The sequence below is a fragment of the Erpetoichthys calabaricus genome, chromosome 2, assembly GCF_900747795.2.
Source record: "Erpetoichthys calabaricus chromosome 2, fErpCal1.3, whole genome shotgun sequence".
Classification (NCBI taxonomy): Eukaryota; Metazoa; Chordata; class Cladistia; order Polypteriformes; family Polypteridae; genus Erpetoichthys; species Erpetoichthys calabaricus.
The window spans coordinates 281,815,770-281,827,798 of NC_041395.2; the positions used below are offsets into that span (position 1 = coordinate 281,815,770).

General features: G+C 39.5%; 1 protein-coding gene across 4 annotated transcripts in view; it reads left to right on the plus strand.

Moving 5' to 3' along the window:
• The window catches only part of zgc:171482 (zinc finger protein), a 581,354-nt gene that overhangs the window by 74,691 nt on the left and 494,634 nt on the right, over positions 1-12,029 (plus strand). For 2 of the 4 annotated variants that reach the window (XR_007934135.1, XM_051922949.1), the window contains exon 2: positions 9,005-9,109. The exons of the other annotated variants lie outside the window; for them this stretch is intronic. Coding sequence is in view for 1 of the 2 variants with exons in the window: in XM_051922949.1 (XP_051778909.1) it covers positions 9,005-9,109 (105 nt within the window). In the remaining variant the exon portion in view is untranslated. The remainder of the gene's footprint in view (positions 1-9,004; positions 9,110-12,029) is intronic. 4 annotated transcript variants of the gene reach the window in all.

Sequence of the window (12,029 nt, forward strand, 5' to 3'; positions counted from 1 at the left end):
GCTATGCAATTGGACAAAATTAGTTGTATTCAAAATTGGTTGAACAATTCTGACATGTAAAATTTATAACAGGCAACAAGAAAGGTAATGTAGTACATCTTCTGTGGATAACACCAAAGGAGATTTTGATATTCCATTCATATTAAAACATTTACAGTTTCCCGTAAGAATAGCTTTTGCTATGACAATTAACAAATCACTGGGACAAACATTAGAAAAAGTCTGTTTATTTATTAGAGAGAAAGAAATGATATTCACTCACGGGCAGTTATACATTGCGTTGTCATGATGTAAGTCCAAACACGGAATCAAAATTCAAAGCGATATTGGCAACAAGCTAATTCCAAATATTGTTTTTACTGAAGTTTTACAGTAAAAGTGTAAGTTTAAAAAGTATTTGCATGTTCATTTTAAAGCCAAATAGAACAAAAAGTATAACGCAACGAATACCTGTAATGCAACATGAAACATAATTTTCTTTCAATTTATTTTGTTATGCTATTTTTTACTATACTTAATTATTTGCTGTAATGTAAAATAGTTAGGTCTATTATGCATATGTAAAAATTCCCATGAAAATAATAATCTGTTTAAATTGTACATCTGCTTCCTCATACGAGAGCGGCAGAGCTGCAAAGTGAGTAGCACGTATGCCTGGGGTTGGCAAGCGAAGCAAGATGGGGGCAGAGCCCCCTAGTTTTCTTAACTGAGAAATATTAACTGACACGTTTCTAGTCTTCAGTTTTTAAACAGGTAGTCATCTGCAGTTAAGCACAGTAATACCCATTAGTCCAGAAATGCCCATGCAGAACATGCACTACCTCTCTGTCTACATACAGTATTAAAACAAATGCACTAAAGTTACTAAGATTCAGTTTGATTTAAATTAAAGGTATACTTATAACTCTTGTTCAGTTCTAACTCTTGTTCAGTTCTTGACATCTGATTGCAAACCTTGTATGTGCATACCTTAATCTGTCTCTCAATAGCTATCGCTAGATGATTGAAGCACACACGTGCACGATGGCTTCACTTTTGGCTCATTCATAGGGAGAATCACTGACTTCTTGTAAAAACACTGGAAAAAAGCTTTTTTTAAACAGTGTTTTATGAGTGTTTCCATTGATTTCAATAACACAAGCATTTGGCTGAAAAAGCTTGAAAACTGCTGCATGCAGGAGTTCTAAACTACTCACTGCTAAAATGCTTAAATGTGAATAGTGTCATTGAAACTATGGCAGATAACATTACAAGTGGTTTAGCAGCATTCAGGTCTAGTGCTAAAATGCTAGAAAAACTCTTAGGTGTAAAAGGGTTCTTAAGGATTGACCTCAGATGAAGATAAAAGAAAATAAGAAGATTAGGGGATGGTGAACTTGCACTTTAGTCCTGAGTCAGCAAAAATATCCTCCTGATAGTTTATTATTAGAATGAATGCCCTCTGTTTGTTCTGTTAATTTTGCATGTTTAAAATAACAAAAACAGGTAGCAATCAGTTCTTTAGTATTATTTTATTCCTACAGTTAAACCCTGTTTTTTCCTGTAAGGCTGATTACTGTCATATTAAATCATTCCTAATGTATCTCTTCTTAATGGTTTAAGTAATTAAGTAGATTTCCTGATATTTCTAATATTACAATTTTAACAGAAACAAATCAAATTTGCCTCTGCAATGTTTTAGACTTGCTGCGTAAAACCACTCTGGCCGCTAGTGTCTCAATAATGTTATTCTCCTGGCTGCTGAAAATTAAGTTGTGTTTTGTCTGTAATTTCTTTGCCCTTTTAGTGCTGTGGCAATTTTTATACTGAATTATGCTTTGCCTTAATAATGAGAGCTCTGCTGAAATTGCATTTAAATGAAAAAAAAAACAAAACTGAAGTGCTAGTGGCTTGCATTTAGTTGGAGAAGGCATCTATAAATAAAATAAAGGACGCCTGACATGCATATGACAGACGGGCTTGAAGTAGCGCAGTGTTTTCTAATTTAGAGTAAAAAAGCACTTTATGAAATCAGTGTGAAGAAAACAAGAGACCAGTGTGGCCACACAAGTGGTGGCATCTGTGTGTCTTGCACTGTACATGTGGGGTGAAAGTGGCCACTGTGGATCATTCTGTTGTGTGGTGAATTGAATCTCTAGGAGCTTATGTCAAAATTCCATATCTTGGAAATTCAGCTGTTTTGCTTTCTCATTAAAATTTGACTGAAGCTCAAATGAAAGTACACTTCTGATACATTATAGCTGTATTTATAAATAAAAGAAAACTTGTTTCTACTGTTTAGATAGTTCATTTCATTTAATTTAGCTCTACACTAAGATTTGCACAGTACACAAATAGTTATATATAGTTTATAGTAGCTTGTGTTGGTGTGTGTGTATGTATACTTGTGTGTGTGTATATGTACAGTATATATATATATATATATATATATATATATATATATATATATATATATATATATACTGTATATATATATCAATGGAAGCTGGTGGTCTTTCAAACAGGGGAAGCCTACTTCATAAATTTAGTCAATTATTGCATTGTGTGATTTATATATAAATTTTGCGCTCCTTTCATTTTTTAGAAAACGGTCTGTGACCTTATCATTTCAACTGGTAGTCTTTCCCAGAGACTTGATCAGTTTTTTCTTAATGGGCAGCAGAGCAAGGTTGCTTAAATGGTTTTGGCCCATTATGTTGCAGCTGTAGGACTTGACTTGCTTTAAGCAGGAGAAACTCCTCTTTGCACCTGCTGATATAGCTCCAATTATTGTCACTAAAGACAATAGCTTGCATAGCTGGGGTATTGAACTATCCAACTTCATGTCTTTAAAAAACACCAAGAAATCACACAGCTTACCCCTGTTCAAGCCATGATTTAAATAAGGAACTTAGGAGTTCAGACCTCAGTCTCAGTGAATCAAAGAAAAGGCCATAACTTTTCAGGACACTTTGGAATACCTCCTCAGGAAACACCTGTCCCATTTCAATCATTAATTGCATATTCTGCTCTGACCCTGGTAAAACAACTTAACTGTACACATGAACTCACATCTTCATTGCTTTTCTCATGTCTTTTGTATGCCATGTCAAAATTAGCCAGGTCTCCAAAACCCAGTTTTGACCAAACAACCTGAGATGGTTTCATTAAGAGGCATGGACAGTACATTCTGTTTGTTACAGCACTTCTAGTCAGGTAGCTCATCTTGTCATACCAAAAAAGTTAAAAAGACTGGTTGTTTTTCCCTGACTTTTGAGCCAAATTAATCTTGGTTGTTGGTCTGCCCAGCTTTTTAATTCTGAGTCTCTCCTCATAATGAAGACTATCAAATGGTTTCACCAAAATCAGGTCAACCATATTGGCACTATCTGCCATTAAGCACAGCTAGCTAGCTGGCTGGCTATTTCCCCCCTTCCAAATGACCTAATTTGAAATAAACAAATGAACTTTACTAAACTGAAACAAGGAGCAAACTCAAGATTGCTATAGTTATGTTTTTATTTACAGTATGATATGTACAAATGAAAATAGTGGCCTATATTGCTAGCAAATGGCAGACTATGAGCAGCAACTTGTCTCATGACTTCACTTGCCAAAAATCCACATGGGACTGAACTTGAAATGCTCTGATGCCAAAACGCTGTCAATCAAAAAGAAGTTGAGCCTCTTTGACAGTTTTTCCAATTATCATGCAGCAGCCCAGCGTCTTCGTCAGCCCACTGCCCCATTTACTCCCAGAGATTCTGAGCTTCCCTGGAAATGATGTTTTGAAGTATCTGTCCAATAAACATCTAGCTCGGCTGCACTGAAAACAAAGCGTATTCCGAAGTGCCACTGAAGTCCAGTGAAGCTGCACTTCAAATGGCTTTAATGGATCATGATGCCATGGGAATGCATAAGAAAAAAAGTCACTTTAGACGACCTGCAAGAAATTATTGCTGATTCTGAATGAAGTAGTCATGAAGTTGAACATCTTCTAGCACGCTCTTTGTAATAATGTAATGCAATGTAAATACAACAGTACTATTTATTATTGTATTATTTATTTGTATTATTTGTCAGTCAGTCATTATCTAACCCGCTATATCCTAACTACAGTCCCAGGGCGCAAGGCAGGAACAAATACCCCGTACAGGGGGCCACACCCACACACCAAGCACACACTAGGGACAATTTTGGATCGCCAATGCACCTAACCTGCATGTCTTTGGACTGTGGGAGAAACCCACACAGACACGGGGAGAACATGTAAACTCCATGCAGGGAGGACCTGGGAAGTGAACCCGGGTCTCCTTACTGCAAGGCCACAGCGCTACCACTGTGCCACCGTACCACCCTATATTATTTGTCTTCTTCTTCTTATTATTATTATTATTATAGTGAGCTTGAGTGTAGCAAGTAGACTACAAGAAAGTGTAAATAATGAAGGCCTGCATTTTCAGCCCTTACGAGATTGTACCTAAATGCACTGTGTCTTTCTGACATTCTTTTGAATTAATAAAGTTTGTAAAGCTATTGAGTAACTGAAGCTATTGTAATTATCATACACCTACTTTTGCCCACTCCTGTAAATATATATACATATATATATATATACACGCAACGTGAGTGGGTTGGGGAACCAGGGGGTAAACCCTGTTTAATGGCTGGTAAAAAATTACAAAATAAAAAGCACATGAGGGTGCAAAAACATTTTGTCATGAACCACAAGAAAAACTAGGATAAGCAAAATCATTCTATCCAGCTCTAGTCTTGGTCCATCAATGAATGCCTCCTTTCAGTAACTTGTGGGGTTTTTATATTGTTGACCCCAGAAAGGGTGGATTTCCTTGAAAGAAGTAGATACTGAGTTATTAGTCTTCTGGCTGTCAAGTGTCCAAACTTCAGAGAGAAAAGAGAAAATGTTAGTGAGAGTGCTCTCTCTGCCCAGGGTGGTATTATTCATGATTCGAAAGCCCTGAGAATAATTACAACACATGAGTCAGCAACGTCGAGGAAGTGTTGGGGGGCCAGCCAGGTCACCCCATTTAATCCAAACATAAATAAATTCAAACAATAAGAATTCTCAATGGCATATACAGAAGTAAATTGAAATAAACTAAAGAGGAGTCATTGTGACGTCTTTAACGGGAATCAATCGAGTCATCTTTGGGAGCTCTGTACTGTTCAAGTCCAATGTGAGTTGCCATTCTACAGGCTGCCATTCTTTTAAAGTCCTCCAGCCTTTAGGGGCAGAGTCAGTTGGCCTCAATGGGCGACTTCTCACCTTTGTGGGTGAGAGACTAGACATCAATGTCAGTGACTATGCCCCCTATCACCCCCAGGTGGTGTTGCTAACATCTGATAAACCTGGAAGGTGGTTCTCACATGCGCATGCATAACAATATACTATATGCGTATTAGTGAAACAGGACAGTGAGGAGGGCCCCGTCCCACTCTCTACTCCTGACGTCAGTTTTCCCCCTCCCCTCGGCCCGCAGCCTCTGACTCGGATTAGCGTGAATATATCATTCCTGCAAGTGAACTATGATTCTTAGCACAGTGAGAGAAGTCGCAAAATCAACTGGAATGTTCAAGCAAATTATACAAAAAAAAACATCTAAATCTGTTAAGTAGTTCTCTCATTCGCTAAGCAGAGTTAAAGTTATGCCCCGAGACAGACCCGTGAGTGAGGAGGGCTCTGCCCCCCACCCCGCAGCCCAATGAGTCGCTCTCGGATTCACGCTAATAAATCGGTACCGCAAGCGAACTATGATACTTAGTGCGATGAGAAAGTCGCAAAATCAATGGAAAGTTCAAGCAAATTATAGAAAAAATCTGATCTAAATCCATTAAGTAGATCTCTTGTAAAAAGCGGACAGACACACAAACGGGTCTAAAAAACTATAAGAAATTTCATGCTTGGACCATGAAATTTTTAAACTGTTTCTTAGCGAGCACCGATGGGCCAAGGGAAACCTACATTCCAAATTTCCAAGACCTCATGGTTCTGAAGATTTCATGATGAGTGAGTCAGTGGTATTTGGCTTTTATGTGTATATATATATATATATATATATATATATATAGTGGCAGGAGGCTGGGGGCCAGACCCACCCGGGACGCCTGGAAGGACCGGGAGGCAGTCTATATGTTCCCCGGGCCATGAGGGGGCAACCGCCCTGGATGATGAGGGGACCACTGGGACAGAGCAAAAAGGCTCAAACCCTTTGGGGCCCGTGGACACTGCCTGCAGGTTTCCCGAGCGTTTGTGGAGCCCGGGAAACCTGCACAGGCAGGTGGAGGAAGAACCTTCCAGGGACGCCCGGAGTGCTTCCGGGTGCTAGTGTGGCACTTCCGCCACACCAGGAAGTGCCGCCAGAAGGTCGTCAGCAAGCAACTGGAGCACATCCAGGTGAATATTAAAGGGGCTGCCTTCCTACAGTCGAGGAGCTAAAGTCGGGAGCTGGAAGTGGACGAAGCTCCAGTGACGAGAGGAAGAAAGGTGGCCCAGGGACATTAAAAGGCCTGAGGAAGGGTGTTGTGGTGCAGGAGCACTGTGTGTGCGGGACTTGTGTTTGGGGACACTTGTTTAATAAAGAGAGTGTGTTTTATGAACTGTCAGTGTCCGTTCCAGGCTGAACATCTCACAATAAATATATATACTATATATATATATATATATATATATATATATATATATATATATATATATATATATATATATATATATATATATATATATATTCATTGCATTCGTAGTCTGAGTCCCGACCTGAATTGTGTGGGTGGTTACCAGGTAACGCTTGTGGTTGGTCTGCCATTTGGCAAACAGCTGCCACGGTGCCCTCTTCGGTTGTGAGAAGCAGATCATGGAATATTGCATAGTTTACTGTCAAATAATGCAAAGAGTACGCGACATGTGTTTCACCCTCATTTGGGCTCATCAGGCGTACACACTCTACCCACACAATTCAGGTCGGGACTCAGACTACGAATGCAACGGATGTAAGTACTCCGGACCTACAGGCTGTCAAATAAACAAACCACACGCCGTGGCGCAGCGTAAAGGGGCTTTGTCTCTGACGCTGACGTCTGAGGTTCGATCCCCGAGAGGGGAGCAGTAGAGTGTGTACTCCTGATGAGCCCAAATGATGGCAAAACACGTGTCGCGTACTCTTTGCATTATTAATATATATATACTAGCCATCCCCCACGGCTCTGCCCACGTAGTAGTGAAACAGTACCAACTCTAAAAATCAATAAACAAAAGGTATCACTAGCTAAGCGGAGGCAAGGTGCACTCCAAAACACAGGTAGACTGACTCCCCACTTTTGACATCACACTTCCGCCTCTCCTCACCCTCCAACCTCTGTCTCGGATTAGCACGAATGTATCGCTGCTGCAAGCGAACTATGATTCTTGGTGTGACAAGAGAAGTCCCAAAATCAACCGGAATGCTCAAGCAAATTCTAAAAAAAAAACGATCTAAATCAGTTAAGTAGTTCTCTCGTTCACTAGATCGCTGGCAGATGTAAGGTGCACTCTGAGGCTGTTGTGTGAATATGATGCCAAACCCCCCCCCCCCCCCCGCTACCCACTCACCCTCACCACCAGCCCACTTCGTTATAGAAGGAAACCTAATCTAAATCCGTTAAGTAATTCTGTCATGAAAAGCGGACAGACATGCAGACAGACAGACGTTGGATTTTACATATATAAAATATAATAATAATATAATAAATCAGACCTTTACTTTAAATCAGAAGAAACCACACTGATGTGTTTAACTACTGGAAGTATTTAATAATTTAAACAAAAGAGCAAATTGTTCATTGCTTTTTCTCCAGAGTGCAATGCTTGTGTTTTACTTTCTTGAATTTGTTTGAAGTAAATGTACACTTTTCAGGTAATCGGTGCATCAAGAGAAGCAGCTATTATTAGCAATGATTTCTTTGTTTATTTGTGAAACACTATCCTCCTACAGTTATCCTGTCTTATAGCTGTAACAAAATACTGCAAACAGGGTCTCTATTTCAATAGTTTGTTCCAGGTTAATGCAGCAAAATAATGCAATACAAAAATAAGGATTAGTAGGCTAAAAGTGCAGAACACAGCACCCAATGATATCATTAAAGGATACAGTGTACAACCTCTCAATACATTCCTACACCTTCAAAACTCTCCTGTAGCCTCTGTGTCCCTTGATGTCCTTCCTCTCTGCCAGTTTGATCCCTTACCACTATCTCATTTCTCACTGTATGGGAATCCTGGGCCACCAATGCTGTACTCCTGCCACGGTCCCTAAGTGTCTCCATAGTCCCAAAACCCACAAATGTGGGACAGAAATACTTATAGATTTCTATGTAATGAAATAGGTCACCCTAAGATTTTATGTTCCTCTACTGCCCTCTGTCGGCTGGGAGGACTGCTAGCTACGTATGAGGATCTTTCCAGGATTTCCATACCTTTTATCCCTCCCAGAATTTGTTCCAAAAACCCTCCCTTTTCAGAACAATGTATGGCATACAGCAATCCTGGATCTGCCTAAGACTGACTTTACAAAACAATCCCTTGTTTCGTGATTGCTCTGATCTTCCAATTATTATTTGAGACACAGTGGTTAGTGATGTGGCTTCTCCTTCAAGCTTGTGCATTGGCTGTGCAAAGTTCTCTGCTTTTTTTTTTCTCTGACTACTACACTTTTCCTCACATATTTCAATTAAGTGTGTGTGTAAATTTAATTGACTGCTATACCGGGCCTTTGTGAATGAGTGTGAGTGCAACTGTGATGGAGTGGAGCTCATTCAGAGCTGGTACCTCCTTTTAGCTCTGTTATATCATTATAGGACCGAGTTTCTCTGTGACCCTGAACCAGAGTAAGTACTTTTGATTATGGACAGATGTTTGTGTTTGTCACAGTAATTTAAGTTTTACCCTGGTGTTTGAATATTTTGTCCATACATGGTGGCACCAGCATTTCTTTTAAGTTCTCTTTCTGCCTTTCTTTGTTTCTCTCACTAGATGAAGTCGGCAGGTGTTGGAAACGGCGGGCTCTTCACTGATAGCTACTGCAATATTTGCAATGCACAGCTGATCTCGGAGTCCCAGAGAGTCGCTCACTATGAGGTGAGGAGACATGCTGTCATCTTGGATAAAAGCAATGCGAGTGGAATGAATTGGAAAGTCAGGTCACAAAACGAATTGTTTCTCTTATACCTATGAAGTTAACTTAGCATGGTCAGTCAATATAATGGATACTGTAAATATGATAGTGCTTTAATATTCATGTCAATGTCTTTTCATTATGCTTTGCAGTGCAATACATGGCATAAGAACATAATGTAGCAAGCCAATCAATAAACATAACTGTGACAATAAACAACAGGAATAAATAAGAGTGGCATTAGACAAAAAATATGAACAGTTTTAAATGTTCAGTATGTGGCAAACAGAACAAGGAAAACCAAATAACCCTGAGGAGTAGAAAGTTCAATAATGACCAATGAGGAGAGCAAACAGACTAACAGCGTGAGTGCTCTGTACTCTGAAGTCACAACAGTAAGCTTTTTTCATCCATTTTTAGGTGTTTTTTCACATACAATGTGAAAACACAGATTGTTGTCATCCTGTCTTACTGTCAGTGAGCCTGAGTGAAACAACTCCCAATAGACTTTTTTTGTTGTAATTTTGTATAGTCATTTATCAAGGAAATTTGTTGAGAAAGGTCCGTTTTTGGCAAGATATCTCAAATAGGCTGTGCTCTTCAAATGTGTAACATTTTAAAAATTCTCTTTTGAAAAACACACAAATTTCCAAAACCTGTCTTAAAACAGAAACCCATTCTGTGCAAGATCAATTACTGATTAATTTTCACTTTCATATTTTCCTTGACAGAGAGCTTACTGTAAATTGTGGCTTTTTCTCATTTATAAACTTGATAGTTCTGATGGAAAAACAAATTCCTAATACAGGTTATTGATCGGCAGCAGAGATGCATGCAGAGGCGTAACAACAGGAAAGGCAGGACAGCAAATTCTCCCTGTTGATCTTATTAATTTAATTTAGCTAATTGTAACAAAGGAGGGAATTAAAACAAAACAAAGTGCCATTATGAACAATGCTACACATCCTCTCTCTGACACACTAACATAGAGTATTTTCAACCAACAAATTATTCAGCAGAAGTGTGTTAAGAAACGTTACTGGGGCTCCTTTATAGCAACAGCAATACATTTGTGTAATGCCTCAGTGTGACTGGGACTGCCAAGTCAAAACTTTCTATCTTTCTTTCTTTCTTTCTTTCTTTCTTTCTTTCTTTCTTTCTTTCTTTCTTTCTTTCTTTCTTTCTTTCTTTCTTTCTTTTGTGTGTTCAGGCCATATTGTGTATGTCTATATAAATTTATTTATCTGTTTATTTGTTTAAAGACCTTCTATAAGTAATATATATATATTTTTCCCATGCTGGGACTCTAAGGAGGGTGAGTTGAGGGGACCCATAGTGTTTTTTGTCTCGGTGCCCCCATACTCCCAAGAATCGCCTCTGGATGCTTGTTCTACTGGGAAGTTGCCCTCAAATACATCAAAATACTGTATAGATGACAAAAACAGAGAGATTCACAGCCATAAACTAACAATAACACAACAACTACGCCGCGGGTTGGCTAGTATATATATATTGTGGAAGATCAGCCCTGACACAGACAGACACAGACTCCAGATGTCAAAAAGCACACACATTTTATTCCTGGGCACACAACACAACACAATACTCAGCCCAATACAGCTCACAGTCCTTTAGACCTCCTTTTCGTTTGCTGCCTCTACTCCTCCCATCGCAAACTTCGTCCTCTTCCACCCGACTCCGGCTCCCCAAATGGAATGAGGCCCTTTTATCCCGGCCCGAATGTGCTCCAGGTGCTTCCTGATCTTCTTCCGGCAGCACTTCCCGGTGTGGCAGAAGGGCTGCTGTTGCACCCAGAAGCACTCCAGGCATACCTGGACTCTTCTTCCGGCAGTACTTCCTGGTGTGGCCAAAGTGCTGCCGTCCAAGGCTCCATAATTGTCCGGGTGCCCCCTAGCAGCGGCCACGGGCCCCAACAGGGATGAGCTTCCAAGGTCTGTTCCCGTGGCCCCCATGCAGACCAGTGTGGCTGCCCTCTCGTGGCTGAGGGGAGGTATTGTTCCTCTCCCGGTCCTTCTAGGCATCCCGGCTGGGCAGGACCACCAGCTGTCTGCCACACCATATATATATATATATATATATATATATATATATATATATATATATATATATATATATATATATATATATATATACATATATATATATATATATATATATATATATATATATATATATATATATATATATATATATATATATATATATATACACACAGTATATATATATGGTCAGGTCCATAAGTATTTGGACAGTGACACAAGTTTCATAATTTTGTCTCTGTACGCCACCACAATAGATTTGAAATAAAGCAATCATTATGTGATTGAAGTGTAGACTTTCACCTTTAATTTAAGGGGTTTACCAAAAGTATGGTATGAGCTGTTTAGGAATGATAGACATTTTTATACATGGTCCCCCTATTTTCAGGGGCTCAACAGTATTTGGACACACTAACATAATCATAAATATAATGACCATTTTCTGTATTTGGTTGAAATTTTTTTACAGTCAATGACTGCCTGAAGTCTGGAACCCATTTCCATCTCCAAGTGCTGGGTTTTCACTCTAGTGATGCTTTGTCAGGCCTTTACTGCAGCTGTCTTCAGTTGCTGCTTGCTCGTTGAACTTTCTGCCATCAGTTTTGTCTTCGGCAAGTGAAATGCATGTCCAGTTGCAAGTGAAATGCATGTCCAGTCGGGTTGAGGTCAGTTAATTGACTTGGCCATTGAAGAAACTTCCAGTACTTTGGGTTGTAAAGCACTTGGTTTGCTTTGGCTCATTGTCCATCTGTACTGTGAAGTGTCGTCCTATCAGTTTTGCAGCATATGGTTGAATCTGAGCAGATAGTATAGTCCTATACAA